Source organism: Cotesia glomerata, linkage group LG9 (assembly GCF_020080835.1).
Source record: "Cotesia glomerata isolate CgM1 linkage group LG9, MPM_Cglom_v2.3, whole genome shotgun sequence".
Classification (NCBI taxonomy): Eukaryota; Metazoa; Arthropoda; class Insecta; order Hymenoptera; family Braconidae; genus Cotesia; species Cotesia glomerata.
Window position 1 is genome coordinate 3,704,149 of NC_058166.1, and position 22,162 is coordinate 3,726,310.

Below are 22,162 nucleotides of genomic sequence, written 5' to 3' on the forward strand. Positions count from 1 at the left end.
GAATTGGCGGAAAATGCCGGCATAACTTTATTGTATACCAAGATTACTTATGTTTTATTATTTACAAGATTTTTAAATCATAAAAAATTATTTACTGGAATAAAATTAATTAAAAACTTCAATTGAAATTTTTAATAAAAATGGAAATAGACGAGAGAAATGTATTAACGTTAAGTAGTTATTTAAAACATACACTCAGTCCTGACGTTAATATTCGTCGTCCTGGTATGTATAACCTTATTTTATTTTTTTATGAAAAGTAATTCAGCAGGTACTTAATAATTTTAAGGATTTTTTAATAAATAAATTATGTCAAAAAAAATGCCATTTAGAAAATTAAAAAATAAAAAATACAATTTTTCAGAAATGATTTTTCAGAGTAAATTTATAATTATTAAAAATGGTCAAGCGACTGCTAATTTTAATGTCATAAATAATTTATCAGATATATTATAATTTAAAATTTTAAAAAGTCACTTAACAATTTTTTTATTTTTTTTTTTACAAACAAATTTGTTCCAAAAAATTATTTTTTAAAAATTGCATTTTTAATTTTTTAAAATTTTTGCATGTCAATTTTTTTTAACATAATTTATTTGTTATAAAAAATTTGAAAATTATTAAATATATGCTAAATTAACTTTCATTAAAGTTAGCAGTCACTAAAGAATTTTTTTATTTTTTTTAACAAACAAATTTGTTCGAAACAATTATTTTAAAAAAATTACATTTTTTATTTTTTTAAATTTCTAGGTCAATTTTTTTTTGCCATAATTTATTTGTTAAAAAAAATTCTAAAAATCATTGAATATCTGCTAAATTTATTTTCAATAAGTAAATTACGAAAAAAAAAAATTGACGTAGAAATTTCAAAAAGTTAAATGTAATTTTTTTATAATAATTTTTGGAACAAATTTGTTAAATAAAATTGAAAAATGATCCAGTGCTAGCTTTAATTTTCTAATTATTGTTAATACAGTATTTGTGTGGACTCTTGAATTTTCTTTATATTATCAATAAAATATTAATACGAATTCTTATTTTTTTAAGCTGAGAAATTTTTAGAATCCATTGAAACAAATCAAAATTATCCAGCACTTCTACTGCATTTAATTGGCAAACAAGATTATGATTCAACTATTCGAGTTGCTGGAGCTGTTGCTTTTAAAAATTACATTAAACGTAATTGGAAAGTTGTAAGTATTCATGATTATTATTAACAAATATTTAATTAAAAATTTAAGTCTTCAAATTTTAATAATTATTTTCTACCTGTTATTGTTATAAAAATTGAATTAGCCGACCCTTAAAAATTTTTAGTTTTTTTTTATTGAAAAAATCATTACAAAAAAATTAAAAGAAAAAATTTCACATGCAGAAAATTTTAAAAATTATGCGTGTAATTTTTTTTAAGTATCTTTTACTTGCAATTGAATTTTTCAAAAAAAAATTCCAAAATTGTTGAACGTCGGCTAATTGAATTTTTTATTTTTTTAGCTAAAAAGTAAAATTGAAAATTTTAAACAAATTAATTTTTTATTACACCATTGGTATTTTTTTAGTTTAAGGTAAACAATTAAAAATGTACAGACTCATATTTTTTTTAATTATTTACTGTTGAAGAATATTTTGAAAATTTTTAGATGCCTTCTAATTTTGATATAATTCACAATAACTTCTGTAATAACAATTTTACTGAAGCAACTGAATTTAATTTCTTTTTTTTTTTTTAATTAATCAAACACGCTTATGTTTACCTATCAATAGTTTATTTAATAAATTATAAAATTATTAAAAAAAAAATTTTTTTTCTTTTATTACTTTATTTTTTAAAAAGCTGATTTTTATTTATGTCATGATAAAGTTAGGTATTGGTTAGAATCGCGACTCTATTTTTTTTCTGTTATTTCAGAAATTAAATAGCTATTTTTGATATTATATGGTCATTAAAAATTCTATAAGGTTTGATTATTAGAAAATTACTTTATTTAAAATTATTCATTCAATTTAACAATATATATATATATATATATATATATATATATATATATATATATATATATATATATATATATACATTATAAAAAATTATTTAACACGTTTAATGGTTAATACATTATAAAAAATTATTTAATTTTAAATATATGATCTTTAATAAATAATTTTTCTATAGAAAAAACAAATATTAAATTATTTATGATATTAATTTATTATTTTATAACAATTATCATTAAATAATTAAATTTTTCCAGGAAGAAGACTTACCAGATCGTATTCACGCAGTAGATCGTGATACAATTAAAAACTTAATTGTCAATTTGATGTTGCATTCACCTGACTCGATCCAAAGGCAATTATCCGATGCTGTATCGATAATCGGGCGCCATGATTTTCCGGACAAATGGCCTGATTTAATTGATCAGATGGTAGAAAAATTCAACACAGGAGATTTTCATATCATAAACGGTGTGCTCCATACTGCACATTCACTGTTCAAACGTTATCGCTATGAATTCAAGAGCCAGAGCTTGTGGACAGAAATTAAATTCGTGCTGGATAAATTTGCAAAGCCTCTCACAGATTTATTTCTTGTAAGTATAAATAAAAACAAAAAACGAAAGTTGTTTTTTTTTTATTTTGAATTTAATGTTTATTATTTAAAAAATGAAATAAAAATTTATATTTTTAGGCAACCATGAATTTAACAGAAATTCACGCAAACAATACCGAAGCTCTTAAAGTTATTTATAATTCATTGACGATATTGTCAAAAGTATTTTACTCATTGAATTTTCAAGATTTGCCAGAATTTTTTGAAGACAATATGGATACGTGGATGAGTAATTTTCATCGTTTATTAACAGTTAATGTACCAGCCTTACAGACTGATGAGGATGAAGAACCCGGTGTTATTGAGCAATTAAAGTCACAAGTTTGTGATAATATTGTTTTGTATGCACAAAAATACGATGAAGAGTTTCAAAAATACGTACCACAGTTTTTGGAGGCAATTTGGAAATTATTGTATGAAACTGGACAGCAAGCTAAGAATGATACGGTAATTTATTTTTTTTTTATTTACATATAATATACACTCAGAAAAAACTGCTCTAAAATTTACAATAATTTTTACATGGTAAATTCTGTGATTTTAATTATCTAAATTTTATATATTGAGTCTGTAATTATAACAGAACTTGATGGATTCACTTCTGATGTTACACTTATCGAGACCTTTCATTTAAACCCCCACATGATTTTTTCATATATTTTATATACATATATATATATATATATATATATATATATATATATATATATATACATATATATATATATATTTAATATTATGTATTAATTTTTATAAATGTATTATATTTTTCTGGTGTCTATGCACAGGTGCTTCTTGCACCTCTATAGAATTTTTTACCAGAAGTAAATAAATAAATAAATAAATAAAAATAAAAATATATATATATATATATATATATATATATATATATATATATATATATATATATATATATATATATATATATTATATTTCTCATATTTGTGAAATATACAAAATATATGAAAAATTAGTGTGGGTATTCAAATAAAAAATCTCAATGAGGAGAACATCATAATGAGCTTACATCTTTAAAAATGTCAATAATTAAGAAATGAGATTGTATTTTGGTAACTGATGATATTTTTAACGATATAAGCGCATCCTGATGTTACACTCATCGAGACCTTTCGTTTGAATACCCACATGATTTTTTTATATTTTATATATATATATATATATTTCTCATATTTGTAAAATATATAAAAAATTAGTGTGGGTATTCAAATAAAAGGTCTCAATGAGGAGAACATCAGAATGAGTTTATATCTTTAAAAATGTCAATAATTAAGAAATGACATTGTATTTTGTCCACTGATGGTATTTAGAACGATATAAGCTCATCCTGATGTTACATTCATCGAGACCTTTTATTTGAATACCCACACGCATTTTTTCATATATTTTATATATATTTTACTTCTGATATTTGTGGAATATATAAAATATATGAAAAATTCACATATGTAATCCCAATATAACTTTGCGGCTAATCTCTCGCAGCCACACACATTTGACTCATGATACCGGCGCACTCTTTTTCGCTTTCCCCTTTTTATTATATATTTCGTCTATAAAAAAAATCTACATTCATTAAGTAAAACACACAAAACACTAATTTAAATTCATAAAGAGCATAAATATGTGCATATGGATATAAAATGTATATTTTTATTGTTTAATTATCAAATAAAGTTCGTAGCACATTTTTTATTGATTTTGACATATTTAAAGACGTTTAAAAATTTTTATAAGCTTGGGGCTTCATTCAAAAAGATTTGTAAAATTTACAGAATTCAATCTGTAAATCTAGTCATGTAAAATTCACAGAACTCAATATGTTATTTTTACATAGTTAGTTCTATGATTTTAAATCTGTAAATTTTATATATTAAGTTTGTAATTATGACATAATTTTTTCTGTAATTATAACAGAACTTTATATGCAATTATGACAGAACTTTTTTTGTAATTATTTTTAGAAATTTATCGAAATAAATTAAAAAACGCTACTTGGGTCAGCATCGTTGCAAATTAATTTATATAAACTTTTATAATTTTTTCAAAAGTTTTTATTTTTCTAATTTTTTTCAGTGTACTTTTAGATAAATTATTTTTTCACAATCAGTAAAAGAAATTATTTATTCACATGTAATATAAATTTGAAATATACTATTGACGGATCATTACTTACATTTTTATTGATAATTGAACTCAATTATAATCCAAGAACTTATTCTGCAACTATAACATAATACTCTTGTAGATTTTATTTGTAAACAGAATTTATTTGTAAATTTTTCAGAAAATTTGCTGTGAAGTTAACAGATAAATTCTGTAAAATCTACAAAAAATATTCTGACCAGTTTGCAGATAAAATATGTAATTTTTACATAAATTCATCTGTAAAAATTAAATATTTTTTCTTTTAATATTAAATACAAACTTATAATTTTGATTTATTTATAGCTAGTATCTAATTCATTGCAATTCCTTGTGACTGTTGCCGATCGCGCTCACTATCGTGAGCTCTTTGAAAATCCAGAAACCTTGCGGAACATATGTACGAATTTGATAACACCTAATATTGAATTCCGTGAGTCGGACAGTGAACTATTTGAAGACAATCCGGAGGAGTACATCCGCAGGGACGTTGAAGGTAGTGACGTAGACACACGTCGTCGTGCTGCCTGTGATTTAGTTAAAGTACTTGCCAAATATTACGGCGCTAAAGTAATGGACATTTTCGGTGTCTATGTGATGCAACGATTGGAAGAATATGCTGCTAAACCTTTAGAAAATTGGAGCAAAAAAGACGCCGTTATTTACTTGGTCACTAGTTCTGCGAGTAAAGGACAAACGCAAAAACATGGAGTTACTCAGAGTAATGAATTCGTGCCTATTCCACACTTTGCTACCCAGCATATTTTAACGGAATTAGCGAAACCTAATGGTAAGGATTTTTCAATATTTCAATACTTAATAATTAAAAAATTAAAACATTTTTTTTTTCAGTTAATGAATTACCAGTGATTAAAGCAAGTTCTATTAAGTTTATCATGACATTCCGATCAATTTTACCTCGTGAAATTGTTGTAAGTTGTCTTCCGGACATTATTAGACATTTAGGAGCAACAAGTATCGTTGTGCATACATACGCAGCGTGTGCTATTGATAAAATTCTGTCACTAAAAAATCCAGATCATTCACCTTTGTAAGTATAATTTTTTTTTTTTAATTAGTAATTTTTTTTTTTTTTAATAAATTGAATTTGAAAATAAATATAATCTATTAATTATTAAATATTTATTTATTTAACAGAGTTAAAGTCGAAGAAGTATTACCTCTAGCATCGAATTTATTGAATGGATTATTCAACATTTTATCAATGCCTAATTCAGATGAAAATGAATATGCGATGAAAGCAATAATGCGTAGTTTTGGTGTTTTGAAAGACCATATACTGCCTTACCTCGAGGAATTACTACCAAAATTAACTGAAAAACTGACAGTTGTTGCGGGTAATCCCAGTCGTCCCAATTTCAATCACTTCTTATTCGAAACTCTCAGTTTATCAATAAGGTAATAATTTTTTCACTCTATTTTGCATTTAAATTCAAAATTTTTGCCGCAAACATTGGTCTTATAAAAAAAGTTTATATGAGAAAGTTGTGAAAAATTTTATTTTCTACAAGAATTGTCTCTTGTGATGTTTTTATACGATCTATATTTTTACCGTAATTTTTTAATTAATATTCATAATGAACTAGCAACCTTGCAGTCACTGTGTGACTGCCATGACTTTTGAATTATAATTAATAAAATTTTGCATTATTAAATAATGACTTTTGTTAAATTTCACTGTACTTTATTAAATATTGACATTTTTAGAATTATAAGCTTATCCCGATGTTACACTCATCAAGAGCTTTCTTTTAAATACCCACATGCATTTTGATATATTTTTTATTTATACATGTATATAAATATGTAAAATATATGAAAAATTGATGTGGGTACTCAAATGAAAGGTCTCGATGAGTGTATTGTCGGGGTGAATTCATATCATTGAAAATGTCAATAGTCACAAGATATTTGTTAAATTACACTGTACTTTCTCAAATATTGACGTTTTTGAAGATATAAGCTCATTCCGATGTAACACTTATCAAGAGCTTTCATTTGAGTACCCACATGCATTTTGATATATTTTTCATATTTATAAATATATAAGAAATTGATGTGGGTACTCAAGTGAAAGGTCTCGATGAGTGTATTGTCGGAGTGAGCTTATATCTTAAAAAATGTCAATAATTCACAAGATGTTTGTTAAATTGCACTGTACTTTCTTAACTATTGACGTTTTTAAAGATATAAGCTCATCTCGATGTTACACTCATCAAGAGCTTTCATTTGAGTACTCACATACATTTTGATATAATTTTCATCTATAAATATATATATATAAATATGTAAAATATATGAAAAATTGATGTGGGTATTCAAATGAAAGGTCTCGATGAGTGTATTGTCGGGGTGAGCTTATATCTTAAAAAATGTCAATAGTTTACAAGAAACAAGGTCATTTCTTAATTATGTATCTAGAGATGAAGAATTTTCGAATGCAGCCTAAATACTTATAATAAATTAATTTATCGGTGAGAATGAAATGAAACCTTGAAAAGGCACTAATTTAAGTCAAGACCTCTACAATGACACTAATTTTCACGAAAAAACACGGATTCTACCATTTGACTATCCTAGACACAAAATTTTTCTTATTCTCTTAATAATATAGATGATCCAAATTTTTCCTAATTATGAAAATCTTAATTTTGCAATTGCGGCTTTTTTATTGATCTAAAGAAAAAATTATGAGACTTTTTTTTTGTAAAATTAAATTTTGAACTTTTATTTAAAAAATTTTTTATACAACCAATATTTTCTCCGTAATATCAAAAATTAAGGCAAAATTCTATCCATAAAAATTGAAAATATTTTTAATTAATAATTAATTTTTTTGTTATTATTATTATAGGATTGTTTGTAAATCAAATATGGGTGCCATTGAATCATTCGAAGCTGTATTATTTCCAATCTTCCAAGGAATACTTACTCAAGACATCCAAGAATTTATTCCATACGTTTTCCAAATCCTTGCATTGTTACTAGAGTTAAGGACAGGCCCTGAAGTTCCTGATAGTTACATGGCATTATTCCCTTGCCTTTTAGCGCCTTCTTTGTTCGACCGTCAAGGAAACATACATCCATTAAATCGTTTATTGCAGGCGTACGTTAATTTGGGAGCACATCAAATAATTGCGCAAGATAAAACTAGCGGGTTGTTGGGAGTTTTCCAGAAATTGATTGCATCCAAAGCTAATGACCACGAAGGCTTTTTGCTGATGCAAGCGATCATACAACATTTTCCACCGTAAGTTAATAATAATTAAATAAGGTAAAAGCCCCCATTATTGACACTATAAGAATGATCATGAATATTTGAATTTTTTTATCGCGTTTCAATTCAATATTGTCAACTTTTTTTTATAGGACAGCTTAATCATTGTTTTTACTTAAATAATTTAATTAATTAACTTTAATAGCAAAGAATTTAATAATTATTATATCAACTTAAAACCAACAGATCAAGTGTATGTATTATTGACAGCGCAAAAAATTCAAAGAGCCGATTATTGACATACCATTGACCCTATTATTGACAGGTCTTTTATTACAGTTAAATTTATATTAACAATAATCATTTTTACTGACTAATGCAAAACTATCAATAATTTTTATTATTTTTAAATTCGTTCAAGACCTAGCTTTTCTATATTTTTTTCCAGTTTTTTTTTAGCAATTTTTTCTAGTCTTAAATACTTTGATTCTTATAAAATCACATGACAGTAAGTAAACATTAATACGTTGATATGTATGTTGAGGGAGTTGGGTTACCTTACGTTATGGCCTATGTCGTTAGTTGACGCAAGTTAATTTTTGTGTCCCCATCATTGACATCCGCTATTTTAAAATTAATTTTAACTCGATAAAGTATAAATAAATGATTATATTGTTATTTAGACTATAAATAATCTAAAATAATTTTAAGCAATGCAATTACATAAAAAAAACATTGAGAAATCTGGATTTAAAAATAAGGTCTTTCTTAACAATATTGTTAAGAAATTACAAACGTATTAGCAGTTTTGGCCTACTTGAAAAAATTAAATTTTTTTTCGGTAAATAGTTTATAAGGTAAAGTATCCAGTAGTTGAACAAGTTTCAAAGTAAAACGTATTTGACCCTACTTTTAATATAAATATGTAATTATTAGTTCAAATTAGTAATTTTAATGAAATTATAATTAATTTTGAATTGATTGAAGCGCAAAATAATTAAGATAATTTAATATTTATATTTTGACAACGTTTTTAAGATAGACTATGAAAAGAGTAGTAGTTGAACAATTAATTCTGACAAGCCGCAGTAATTGAACACTCCAGGAGCAGTAGTTGAACTAATAAAATATATGGCAGCATGCACAGCAAAAATTTTCAACGTTTTATTGAAATATCAAAAGAATTATAACATATTATTGATTAATATTTAAAATAAAACTATGAATATTTAATATGTTTATTTAAAAATGAGAAATATATGTATTTAATTTTTTAATTACATTTTTTATGAATGACAAAGCAAATTTTCAATTATAAATCAAAAAAACTCAATTCAAAACGTTCAATAATTTTTAACTACACTAATTTTTAGCTATAAAACTTATTTAATTTGCAGTAATTAATACAAATCACAATGCTGATCACTAGTCTATAAACCTATTAGAGATTAGAGTGCTGTTAAAATTATACGGCCCCAGCTTGTTCAAGTTCTGGTTTCCGCTTTGAAAATTCGGAGGTATAGTTAGACGCTAAAATTTAATATAAAAATCATAGTTCTTTTTCTTGCAAAAAATATGTATTATTTAGAAAAGACTATTTCATTGGGCGGTACAGTTTTTTTTACTTAAAATGATGATATACAATTTTTTTTACTGATTGTTCGATTTAAGATTTATTATCTTTTTCATGAAAAAAATAACATCTATCTACTATTCTCGACATATCAACTTTTGTTAACAAAAATCTAATTGTTTTGATTTATAATTGAAAAAACTTACAGAAATCAATTACTGTATCATTGAATAATTATAACATGCGCATATTACTTATAATAAATTTACGGATTTTGTATTACAATATTTCAAAAAGTCTGTTCAAGTTTTGGTCCCATTTTTATAAGTGTTCAAGTACTGGGTATTTAATTTTCCCTTGAAAATTAAATCTTACTATTTTTTAATTTTTAAAATATGTAAAATTGTCATGAAATATCAAAAATTGTGATTATAAAAGTTTTAAAATTAAATAGAGTGTCAATAATAAGTGTTCTTACCTTTTTTAATAATTTAAATTAAAAATTTAATTTTAATTTAATTTTTTTTTTTTAGTGAAGTACTCCAACCGTACATAAAGCAAGTATTCGTTTTACTATTTCAAAGATTATCGTCTAGTAAAACAACAAAGTTCGTGAAAAATTTAATAGTGTTCTTCGCATATTATGTAATTAAATACGGACCAACGAACTTCATCCAACTGATCGACGAAATTCAGCCCCAGATGTTTGGAATGATCGTTGAACGTCTAATTATAGTGGACTTGCAAAAAGTGTCAGGTGATATTGACCGTAAAATTGCGGCTGTCGGTATCTCAAATATCTTGACAGATTGTCCAGCGATGATCGAAAGCTCATACAATGTATACTATCCAAAGTTGCTAGCAAGTTTGATTGAATTTTTTGAATTACCTCAAGACAATACTGTCAACGGAGACGATTTTCTACCGGAAGTTGATAATGATCAAGGTTATCAAGCAGCTTACAGCCAGTTGATTTGTGCCAAAAATCCGAAGAAAGATCCTTTGGAAGGTAAGATAATCTATATTATTAAAAGAATAAACGAAATTTAGTGGCCAGGATAGTCATATGATAAAATCAGTTTTTTTAGTGAAATTTAGTGTTATTGCAAGGTGCTCAGTAGCCTATCGGTGCTCAGTAGCCTTGCTTACCAAAAAGCATTGGACCGGGTTCGAGCCCGGCGTACACCAATGAATATTTTCAATATTTAAGTGTATTATACTGCTCAGCCTAAAAAAGTGAAACGAGTTCAACCTCAAAAAATTTACCCCCTATCGTAGTCGCTCATGACCTTAGTAGTTTATGCGACTTTAAAAAACAAATAAAAAAAAAAAGTGTTATTGCAAAGGTCTTGACTTGAATTTGTGCTTTTTCAAGATTTCATATCATTTTCACCGATAGTTAATTTATGATGATAAATATTTAGGCTGCATTCGAAAATGCTCTATCTCTAGATACATAATTAGGAAATGACCTTGTATCTTGTGAACTAATAATATTTTTAAAGATATAAGCTCATCCCGATGATACACTCATCGAAACCTTTCATTTGAGTACCCACATCAATTTTTCATATATTTTATATATTGATATATGGATGATTCTCTGTAAGGACGTCTTAAATCTGTACAAAATTGTCCGATCAAATTATTTTTGATTTCATTAGAAAAAAAATTAACAAGGGCTACGAAACTATCAACTTAATAATAATAAATAAACAGCCAAATTAATTTATGTTTTATTTATATTTGTGTGTCTTTTGCCATATAACATGACAGGTAACTGTTTGCCAGGGGACTGATTTTTTTTTTAAATTGAGTAAAATCAAGCAAACTATTTTAATGCATTCAACTTTTCAAGTTCTCAATCAATGTTTACATTAGTTAGAATAATATTAAGACTTATGGATCCAATTTTATAAATAAATTATAAATAAAAATAGCTACCAGGGGACTGAGCTTTGAAGTGGCCCAGACACATATTTCCAGCATAAACGGTGCTTTGACACTAAATAAAATGGCGATAAAGCGCTAACAGCCCTATGGTTATTAACTCAAGGCTAGTTAGATCCTTATATACCTTACAAAAGGTAAAATAACACGCTGGATTTTTTTTTTTTGGTTTTGAACTTCTGGCAGGGGGCTGTTCTTAAGAAGGGTTTATATTTTTTCTCTCTCTCGCTCTCTATTGGACAAACGAGAGTATCTCTGTCATACTTGTACAACTTATGGAATCTTAAAACGGATTTTATGCATAAATAAATGAAAATTTTCCAAAAAAGCGCTTCGCTCTTCGATGGATAATTTAATTATCTATCGAAGAGCGAAGCGTTTTTTTCAAAATTTTATCTTATTCACGAGCAAAACTCTTAAAATGCCTGGGACAAACTTTGGTTTAATGAATTTAATGAAACAAATTAATTTTCGGTACTTTTTATTGAAGAAGATTGTTAGTTAACTAATTAAGTTTATAAACATTATGGACCAAATTATATATTATGGACGAATAACTTAAAATTTAATCTCAAAGTTTTAATTTTGGGAATGGGACAGCCCAGGGGACTGTTTTTTCGGTGGTTTACGAATTTATAGCAAAAAAACCAAAATTTGTTTCATTTTAGCTTTGAATGCTCTAAATAGAAATGTTTTTTTACTTTTGTAACAAATTTTTTTTGGTAACAGAATAACAATTTTTCCAATAAAAAAATGTCTGGCACAGCAAAAAACATCCTTACAGAGAATCACCCATATATGAAAAATATATCAAAATGCATGTGGGTACTCAAATGAAAGCTCTTGATGAGTGTAACATCAAGATGAGCTTATATCTTCAAAAATGTCAATATTTGAGAAAGTACAGTGCAATTTAACAAATATCTTGTGAAATATTGACATTTTTTTAAGATATAATCTCACCCCTATATTACACTCATCTAGACCTTCCATTTGAGTACCCACATCAATTTTTCATATATTTATATATATTACCTATATGTATATTAGGGTGGCCCAAAAAACCGACTATTTTTTTTTTTTTTTAGTCTCGAGTGAAAAAATGTTAGTTTTTGATGTTTTAAGAGCCCTCTCCAAAAGACAGCTTAAAAAAAAAATTTTAAGAGGTCACTCCAAATTTTTAAAAATCGTCAAAAATCGAACTTTTCTTTTTTTAATTTTTTTTCTCGTTACGGCATAATTTTATAGACTAAAAAGAAATAAGTTTATGAAAATTTCAGTTCAAAATTTAAATTTTGAAAGGTTGCTCATAATTTTTTTCAATTTATTAGTGCATTGTTTTCGACAATTTTTTCGAGCGACCTTTTACAATTCGAATTAAAATTCCATGCATTTTTTTTTTTATTTAGTACCATAATCGATAAAAATACATCACGAGATGAACTAAAAATCAAGCACAATACAGAAAAAATAATTTTGTTTAATTTAATGATTTTATTTAATAAACTTCCAAGCGTGGATTCGAATCCCAAGCTGGTCTTAGAAACCAGCTTGGTTGAGATTTGACCTTGCCGCGTAGTTTAAGATTTTTACAAACCAAAAAGATCCCAACGTACCACTCCCAACAGTTAAAGTCGGCGATATGACTAATTAAAGAAAAAAAAAAAATTATGAGCGACCTTTCAAAATTTTAATTTTGAACTGAAACTTTCAGAAACTTATTTTTTTTTGTCTATAAAATTATACTGTAACGAGAAAAAAATTAAAAAAAAAAAAAAAGTTCGATTTTTTACGATTTTTGAAATTTTAAAAAATTTGGAGTGACCTCTTAAAATTTTTTTTTTGAGCTGTCCTTTGGAGAGGGCTCTTAAAACATCAAAAACTAACATTTTTTCACTCGAGACTAAAAAAAAAAAAATAGTCGGTTTTTTTTGGGCCACCCTAATGTATATTATAAAAAATATCAAAATGCATGTGGGTACTCAAATGAAAGCTCTTAATGAGTTTAACATCAAGATGAGCTTATATCTTTAAAAACGTCAAAAGTTATAAAGTACAGAGCAATTCAACAAAAGTTATTATTTGATATAGCAAAATTTTATTTATTTACAGTTCACAAGTCACGGCAGTCACATAGTGACTACAAGGTTGCTAGTTTTTATTATTTAGTAATTTTATTTTTTTAGAATTAAAAAAAATTTTTTATCTTAATTTAATTTAAGAATTATTTATGGAGTTTGACTATTAGTTATTTTTATGCTGTTATCAATAAATATCAATAATTAGAAAAAAAAATTTAATGATCAAAAAATATTATTGATAAATTTTTAAAAATTATTTTTAATAAAATTTTTGATTTCCTAAAAGATGTTCAAAAATTACAAAAATATTTTCTTCTAATGTAAGAAATAAGTTTTTTTTTTTGGTTTAAAATAAATTTTTTTTTTCTGGCGTATGTCACAAGAGTTTTTAACCAAAAAAAAATTTTTATTCCAGCGATTCCCGATGTACGATTACATTTAGTTCAAGGACTCAGTAAATTACAACCAGGACAACTGAGTGGCTTATTACAGCAACTTCCAGCGCCCAATGCTATGCATCTAAAAAATTATCTTCAATCCGCTGGCATCAATCTTTGAATGGTCTCAAGTTCTTCTAAAAGAATAGAACTGGTTATTTTTTATTTTTTAATTTACTCATATCAGTGTCGCATTTTTGAATCTGATTCGTACTTTTAAAATTCTATTAATATTTTCAAAAATTTTTAATCGCCACAATTATTTTTTTTTTAATAATTAATGTTGGAGAAATTGTAATATCAAATTAATAAAACAATTTTTACTCTCATAAAATTTTTTTGATTTATTGGTATATTTATTTAGTAATATTTTCTTAAAAAAAATACAAGGATTATAAAATTTAATTATTACACAATAGTTTTATTTAATTTCAATTTTTCAAAACTGCAATAGTTAAAAAATATTTTTTTTCATTTATATTTTATATTATATTTTTTTATATTTAATATTATATTTTTTATATTTAATATTTATATTTTTTTCAATTATATTTTTAATTTATTCTATTAAAAATCTAATAATTTTTTTTTTTTAATTCAATTAATTTTTTAATTTTTAAGCTAAAAATTTTACTGCGAAAAATTTTTTTTCAGCTTTACTCTACTGCAAATATAATAAAAACATAAAATGATAATTATAATAAATAACAAAATTTTTTTCTCGATGGTTTCTTCAAAACAGCTTTAATAGAATCCGAAAAGACTTCATCAAGACCTTCCTGAAGTTTAGCTGAACACTCTACATATTTAAACGCATGAATTTTCTTCTTCATCTTTTTACAGTCATTTAATGAAATAACATTTTTCTGATCATCATTTCTTAAATCACCTTTGGTACCTGCAAAATATTATTATTAAAATATCGAAATCATTAATAAAGTATGTTAAATAAATAATTCTACAGAGATAAAAAATAATTTACCAACGAGAACAATTGGAACATCAGGACAGTGAAATTTTATTTCTGGATACCATTTGCTTAAAATATTTTCAAATGAACTACTTGCTGTTATTGAGAAGCACAGTAGAAAACAGTCTGTCTGTAAAATAAAAAAATTTGGAAAATCCAAAAGTGCACGCTTCGTTTACAAAAAGAAAAATTGATTTGTTGAAAATTTTAAACAATATTATTTCTTAACTGAAGAAATAAAATTTTTCTCAGTAATTTTCTTCTTGAAAAAAATTTTTTTTGATTAAAAAAAAAACATTTTTAATTAGACAATTTGCGAATTTTCATCTAAAATTGCTTTTTAGAAACAAGAAAATTTTTTATTTCTTCAGTTGAGAAATAAAAAAGTTTGGAAAATTTAAACACTCACTTCTTTAAAAAAAATAATTGTAATAGATTTTTAAAAGAAAAAAAAAATAATTAATCCACTTTTGCATTGATAAAACAGGAAATTTATAGTTTTTGCCAATCTGCATAGTTAGCAAGCAAATTAAGCGCAAAAAGGGAAACACTTACATTTGGATATGATAATGGTCTTAAGCGTTCATAGTCTTCTTGACCCGCTGTGTCCCACAACGTAACATTAAATTCCTGTCCGTCAACATTAACACTGTCAGAATAATTATCGAACCTAAAAATGATCCTTTGAAGTAAATCGTTAAGATGGATATATTTTACTATATTCTTCCGATAACTTACACAGTTGGTACATATTCGGTTGGAAATTTTTTAGTAGTGTATGTGATTAGCAAACACGTTTTTCCAACCATTCCATCACCCACGGCTGTTATTTTTATAGGTCTAATGCGTGAAGTCATTTTTATTTTTTTTAACTAAAAAATTAAAAAGTTTCGATGGTATTAAAACGCGTGCCAAATGCCAAAAGGGCGTATAAGTTTATTTTTTATGCCCATCGTTTTATAAACATGTTCTAAGCCTAAAAATGAAAAAAAAATTCCCAAAGCCAAAAGAGCGTACGTCTCAAGTTAATTTTCAGAACAGTGAAAATTTAGTGATCTAAAACCAAAAGAACATTTAATTTTTAACTTCCCGTGTAAAAAAACTTGTTATAAAATTGTCCTAAAAGAGTCATAAGCTTAAGATCCTAAATGTGACACAATTTAGGACACTTTTATGACATCAAACTGAAATGAAACTTAGATTTTAGAAAAATATTGTCGCAATTATTCAGAGAAAAAATGTTGTAAGAATTATTTTATGACAATTTTAGGATGCTCTTATGTAAAATTTTAGGACTCTTTTATGAAAATTTGAGGATGCTTTTACGACAATTCTAGAATACTTTTATGACAATTTTAGGATAGGGTAGAAGTACCGATTTCGGCCATCTTAGGACCATTTTTGGCCACTTGATATTTTAGTGAATTTCCGTGATTCAGAAAGATAATTTGAAATGATTACTTTCATGTTAATTGTATATCTATATAGTATTTGCATTTAAGTCATTTCAAATCATTTCAAATTAGATTTCTTAATCAGAGTTGTAAAAAATTTAACTATTCAAGTAGAATTTTTATAGAATTTATGAATTAGTACATTTATACGAATTGAATTCATAAAGTCTTGCACTTATAGAAATATTTATACAATAATTTGAGAATAAAGTGGCCAAAAAAGGTACACTGGCCACAAATGGTCATAAAAGTGTCCTGACATTGTCATAAAAATATCCTAAAATTGTCATAAAACTGTTTTTACCCCTGTAAGAACGGGGTAAAACCAATAACTTCCCGATTTTAGAAAATTTTTTAGAAAATCTTAGAAAACGAGTCATAAGCTTAGGATCCTAAACGTGACACAATTTAGGACACTTTTATGACACCAAACTGAAATGAAATTAAAATTTTAGAAAAATATTGTCGCAATTACTCAGAGAAAAAATGTTGTAAAAAGTACTTTTAGGATACTTTTAGGAAATTGTCATAAAATTGTCCTAAAAGTAGGGTAGAAGTACCATTTGTGGCCAGTGTACCTTTTTTGGCCACTTTATTTTCAAATTATTGTATAAATATTTCTATAAGTGCAAGACTTTATGAATTCAATTCGTATAAATGTACTAATTCATAAATTAATAAAATTCTACTTGAATAGTTAAATTTTTTACAAATTCACTAAAATATCAAGTGGCCAAAAATGGTCCTAAGATGGCCAAAATCGGTACTTCTATCCTATCGTAAAATTGTCATGAAAGTATTCTAGAATTGTCGTAAAAGCATCCTAAAATTTTCATAAAATTGTCCTAAAATTTTACATAAAAGCATCCTAAAATTGTCACAAAAGTATTTGTTACAACATTTTTTCTCTGAGTAATTGCGACAATATTTTTCTAAAATTTTAATTTCATTTCGGTTTGGTGTCATAAAAGTATCCTAAATTGTGTCACGTTTAGGATCCTAAGCTTATGAGTCTTCTTCTGAGATTTTCTAAAAAATTTTCTAAAATCGGGAAGTTATTGGTTTTTTCCCCGTTTTTCGAAAATAGAGTTTTCATCAGATCTATATTCAGCTCAAAAAATTTTTTAACGGTTAGTTAATAATTTCTTACTTGTAATAAAATATTTTTCATTCTATACATACATATTATGGATTTTAAATACAATTTTACGCACCGGAATCGATGGTTTGAATTTTTAGACGAGAGTAGAGCGCATACCTGAACTCGCGCTTAAGGCATACAATTAAACGAAAATATATCTTTTATTAAAGCTATAGCGGGCAAGAAATTATTATAATTATTCGAAGTTAAAAAATACAAGAAAAAACTAATATCAAAATACGGGAAGTTTATTGGGGTGCAATTCCTATCTGCACCTTCTCTATCTGCATCGTCTACATTTTCTTCTGAAAAAAAAGAAATTTATAAAAAACATGAACATTTTAGTACGCGAAAAAATGTTTAATTAATATGTTTTTTTAATCATTGAACTGTTCAAGATGATGAAAAATTAAAGTTACTACCATCGAAAATGTTAACCTTCTCCGGAGAATTTTGAAGACTGTTTTTCGAAATTTTGAAAAATCCTGATTTTTTTTAAACGCCCTTTTGACGTTAGTGCGTTAAATTTTTTTTTTTCTGTAGATCTTTACGTTTCGAGCGATTCTAAAAAGAATGGCAAAAAAAAATTTTTATACGCCCTTTTGGCATTAGGCACGCGAAATAGTCTATGTGGATATACCTGAAATATATCATAGTTTATTAAATACCAAAAAAGTTTTATATTTTTAAAAGAAGAAATGAATTTAAAGAAGTGTATCTTTCATTTATTCCCAAAATTTAATTTGCAGTTCAGCACGAATAACGGATTTAAATTTACGTTAAATTAGAAAAATTTTAATTCTTTGAAATTGTAAAAATTTTAGACATATAAAATATGTTTCTAAAAATACGAGAAGAGAAGAAATAAATCTTTTGTTAAAAAAAAAAAAAAATGTATGACTCATGTATGACTTACCAAAAAATAAACATCACTGTTTTGTTACAATCATTGGTCATAAAAATTTTTGATAAAATATTTATGATATTATTAATTTCTAGTTAAAATGGAGTTCTACTTAAAAGAGAAAGGAAATAATGAGATTATAAATGGTATAGTTAAAGTGTCATATCTTTTTCCACAATCTCCATCCTGTGCGGCATAAAATTTTGTCGTTATCAATAACTCACTCCTTATCTATTTTATTATTATTTTTTAATACAAGATCTCATAAGAAAAAAAAAAGAAAAAAAACTTTACAAAATAAATTAAATAAAAAATTTAAATAATTTTGATTAAAATAACTAAATTTAAATATTTATAAACAATTTATAACAACTCACAGATCACCGCACTTATACATCACATTTCATTAATTAGCGAATTAAAAATTACAAATTAATTTGTTCTGTTTTATAAAAATTGACAATAATTTTTTTTTAAATTATTTTTTAACTAGCCATAAATTAAACAATTTATTGAATAAACAAAATCCAAGAGCGAGGTCAATGTAACGACTTGTTGAAGGTAACTCGGATAGAATGACGACACTAGTAATGAAAAATACATATTGAATAAGAACGCACGTTGGTTTTTAATGAAGACAAGTGGGGCATGATATTCTAGTGCGCATGCCACAATGAAGAACCTTAAATAGCCCGCAGATTTGTGATTTACTCAATAATTAATTTGCTTAACTTAAAACTAAACAAAAGAATTATCAGTAGAATAATTATTTAATTATAAATCGATAATGATCCTTGAAAGTAACGATTGAATTATATTTTAAGGATACTGTATTAAGAACATGTACGACAGGTGAATATTTGAATTTGAAACAATGGTAAGGTAAAGTACCCAGTATTTGAACACATAAAAAAGAGACCAGTACTTGAATAGACTTTTCGAATTGTTGTTATACAAAATCATTATATTTACTATGAGTAATATGCCCATGCTATAATTATTCAATGATACAGTAATTGATTTCTGTAAGTTTTTTCAATTATAAATCAAAACAATTATATTTTTGTTAACTTAAAAGTTGACATGTCGAGAATAGCCGATAGAAGCTATTTTTTTCATGAAAAAGGTACTAAACCGTAAACTGAACAATCAGGGAAAAAAACGGTATAGAATTTTAAGTAAAAAAAATTGTACCACCCAATGAAATAGTCTTTTCTAAATAATACATATTTTTTGCAAAGACATAAACTATAATTTTTATATTAAATTTTAGCGCCTAATTATACCTCCAAATTTTCAAAGCGGTACCCAGAACTTGAACAAGCTGAGGCCGTATAATTTTAACAGCACTAATCTCTAATAGATTTATAGACTAGTGATCAGCATTGTGATTTGTATTAATTACTGCAAATTAAATAAGTTTTATAGCTAAAAATTAGTGTAGTTAAAAATTATTGAACGTTTTGAATTGAGTTTTTTTGATTTATAATTGAAAATTTGCTTTGTCATTCATAAAAAATGTAATTAAAAAATTAAATACATATATTTCTCATTTTTAAATAAACATATTAAATATTCATAGTTTTATTTTAAATATTAATCAATAATATGTTATAATTCTTTTGATATTTCAATAAAACGTTGAAAATTTTTGCTGTGCATGCTGCCATATATTTTATTAGTTCAACTACTGCTCCCGGAGTGTTCAATTACTGCGGCTTGTCAGAATTAATTGTTCAACTACTACTCCTTTCATAGTCTATCTTAAAAACGTTGTCAAAATATAAATATTGAATTATCTGCGTTATTTTGCGCTTCAATAAATTCAAAATTGTTTGTATTTTCATGAAAATCACTAATTTGAACTAATAATTACATCTTTATATATCAAAGGTAGGGTCAAATACGTTTTACTTTGAAACCTGTTCAACTACTGGGTACGTTACCTCAAAACGCGTTTAAAATTTAGAGTCTCGTTTCGGGCAACCTGACAGGTGTCACAAAAATAAAAGAAAATAAATTTTTTGAAAGTTCTAGACTAGAGTACCTCTTCCTTAAAACAATGTATTGGAGTAATTATTATTATTAGGAACTCAAACGATCTGTTAATTAATATTTTAATAATAAAACTAGCAACCTTGCAGCCACTATGTGACTGCTATGATTTGTGAACTATAAAAAATTAAAATTTTGCTTTATTAAATAATGACTTTCGTAAAATTGCACTGTTCTTTCTTTAATATTGATGTTTTTAAAGATATAAGCTCATCCCGATGTTACACTCATCAAGAGCTTTCATTTAAGTACCCACATGCATTTTCATATATTTTTCATACATACATATATGAAATATATATGAATATATATATATATATATGAAAAATTGATGTGGGTACTCAAATGAAAGGTCTCGATGAGTGTAACATCGGAATGAGCTTATATCTTTAAAAATGCCAATATTTCACAAGATATTCGTTAAATTGCACTGCAATTTTTTAAAATAGTGACGTTTTTAAAGATATAAGCTCATCCCGATGTTACACTCATTAAGAACTTTCATTTGAGTACCCACATGTATTATGATATATTTTTCATATATACATATATATAATAGATATAAATATATGAAAAATTGATGTGGGTACTCAAATGAAAGGTCTCGATGAGTATAACATCGGAATGAGCTTATATCTTTAAAAATGTCAATAGTTCACAAGATACAAGGTCATTTCTTAATTATGTATCTAGAGAGTGTTTTCGAATGCAGCCTAAATACTTCATAATAAATTGACTATCGGTGAGAATGATTATCAAATGATTATCAAATGACTATCCTAGAAACAAATTTTTTTTTATTCTCTTAATAATATAGATTATTCTCCATAAAATGAAATGACTATAAATAAAATCATAACTAAAATCTATTACTACTAAAATTATTATTATTATTCTGTTTATTTTGGCCACTTACACAGTTTAAATGTTTCAATATTATTTATATAAGAAAATAAATTACAAAAAATTACTAATTTTATTAAAAAGGGAGTACTTATTCTATTTCAATTGGACATGTTGACAAAAAAAAATTAAATGATAAAGGTAGTGTTGAGTCATTTAAAAGTATCAATTTTTTATCAATTATTTTTAATTACAAAAAAGATTAAAAGTTACGGGTGATATAATCGGAGGGCTTCAGTAAATTATCCATGGGATAATTAATTTCATTGTTTTTGTTTTTCCAAATTAAAAATTATTATAAATTACATATTGATTATTTGATGACTTATTTTATTTTTATTGTTGGTAATATTATCATCATTTTTATTAATATTATTTTTTTATCAATTTAAAAATGTATTCCAATAAGTATAGAAAAAAATTAATTAATTATAATTGTAGCTAAATTTTCTGCTGACCGATCGACCAATTCACAAGAAGTTTACAAAAAAAAATTTTATTTTTTTTCGTGTATGATGTATTCTTTTCACTAGTAAGATGTAATTTTTCTAATTGATTTTTTTTTGTTATAATTATTTAGAAAATTTTTTTGTCTTAAGATGGATAGAAATTTTGTTATCCTTGAATAGTGGGAAGATTTTTTCTTCAAGGATTTTTTTTAATTATTGGTTTTATGTTTTTT

The 22,162-nt window shown here is 25.4% G+C and overlaps 2 protein-coding genes across 3 annotated transcripts; one reads left to right on the forward strand and one right to left on the reverse strand.

The window, feature by feature from the left end:
• Window positions 1-14,329, forward strand: LOC123271215 (exportin-2). Its single transcript, XM_044737477.1, has 10 exons — window positions 1-225; window positions 1,051-1,196; window positions 2,253-2,591; window positions 2,690-3,058; window positions 5,081-5,564; window positions 5,627-5,825; window positions 5,933-6,193; window positions 7,650-8,045; window positions 10,119-10,594; window positions 14,032-14,329. The coding sequence occupies exons 1-10, from the start codon at window positions 141-143 to the stop codon at window positions 14,172-14,174; spliced, it is 2,898 nt and encodes a 965-aa protein (XP_044593412.1). The 5' UTR covers window positions 1-140; the 3' UTR covers window positions 14,175-14,329.
• Window positions 14,330-14,686: 357 nt separating this feature from the next.
• LOC123271227 (ras-like GTP-binding protein RhoL) lies at window positions 14,687-18,825 on the reverse strand. 2 transcript variants are annotated; one of them, XM_044737495.1, is made up of 6 exons: window positions 18,535-18,825; window positions 17,692-17,923; window positions 15,762-15,895; window positions 15,579-15,693; window positions 15,036-15,153; window positions 14,703-14,951 (listed from the first exon to the last, which is right to left on the reverse strand). In XM_044737495.1, the coding sequence occupies exons 3-6, from the start codon at window positions 15,878-15,880 to the stop codon at window positions 14,749-14,751; spliced, it is 555 nt and encodes a 184-aa protein (XP_044593430.1). In that variant the 5' UTR covers window positions 15,881-15,895; window positions 17,692-17,923; window positions 18,535-18,825; the 3' UTR covers window positions 14,703-14,748. The 2 variants fall into 2 exon arrangements, with proteins under 2 accessions (XP_044593429.1, XP_044593430.1); XM_044737494.1 differs by lacking the exon at window positions 17,692-17,923 and having other exon boundaries at window positions 14,687-14,951; window positions 18,535-18,824.
• Window positions 18,826-22,162: the final 3,337 nt, after the last annotated feature.

Coding starts and splice junctions, on each gene's coding strand:
- LOC123271215 (XM_044737477.1), top strand. CDS start 141: ATGGAAATAGACGAGAGAAATGTATTAACGTTAAGTAGTTATTTAAAA. Junction 2,592..2,689: donor CTCTCACAGATTTATTTCTT/GTAAGTATAAAT, acceptor TTATATTTTTAG/GCAACCATGAATTTAACAGA. Junction 5,826..5,932: donor AATCCAGATCATTCACCTTT/GTAAGTATAATT, acceptor TTTATTTAACAG/AGTTAAAGTCGAAGAAGTAT.
- LOC123271227 (XM_044737494.1), bottom strand. CDS start 15,880: ATGACTTCACGCATTAGACCTATAAAAATAACAGCCGTGGGTGATGGA. Junction 15,694..15,761: donor ACCGAATATGTACCAACTGT/GTAAGTTATCGG, acceptor GATCATTTTTAG/GTTCGATAATTATTCTGACA. Junction 14,952..15,035: donor TGTTCCAATTGTTCTCGTTG/GTAAATTATTTT, acceptor AATATTTTGCAG/GTACCAAAGGTGATTTAAGA.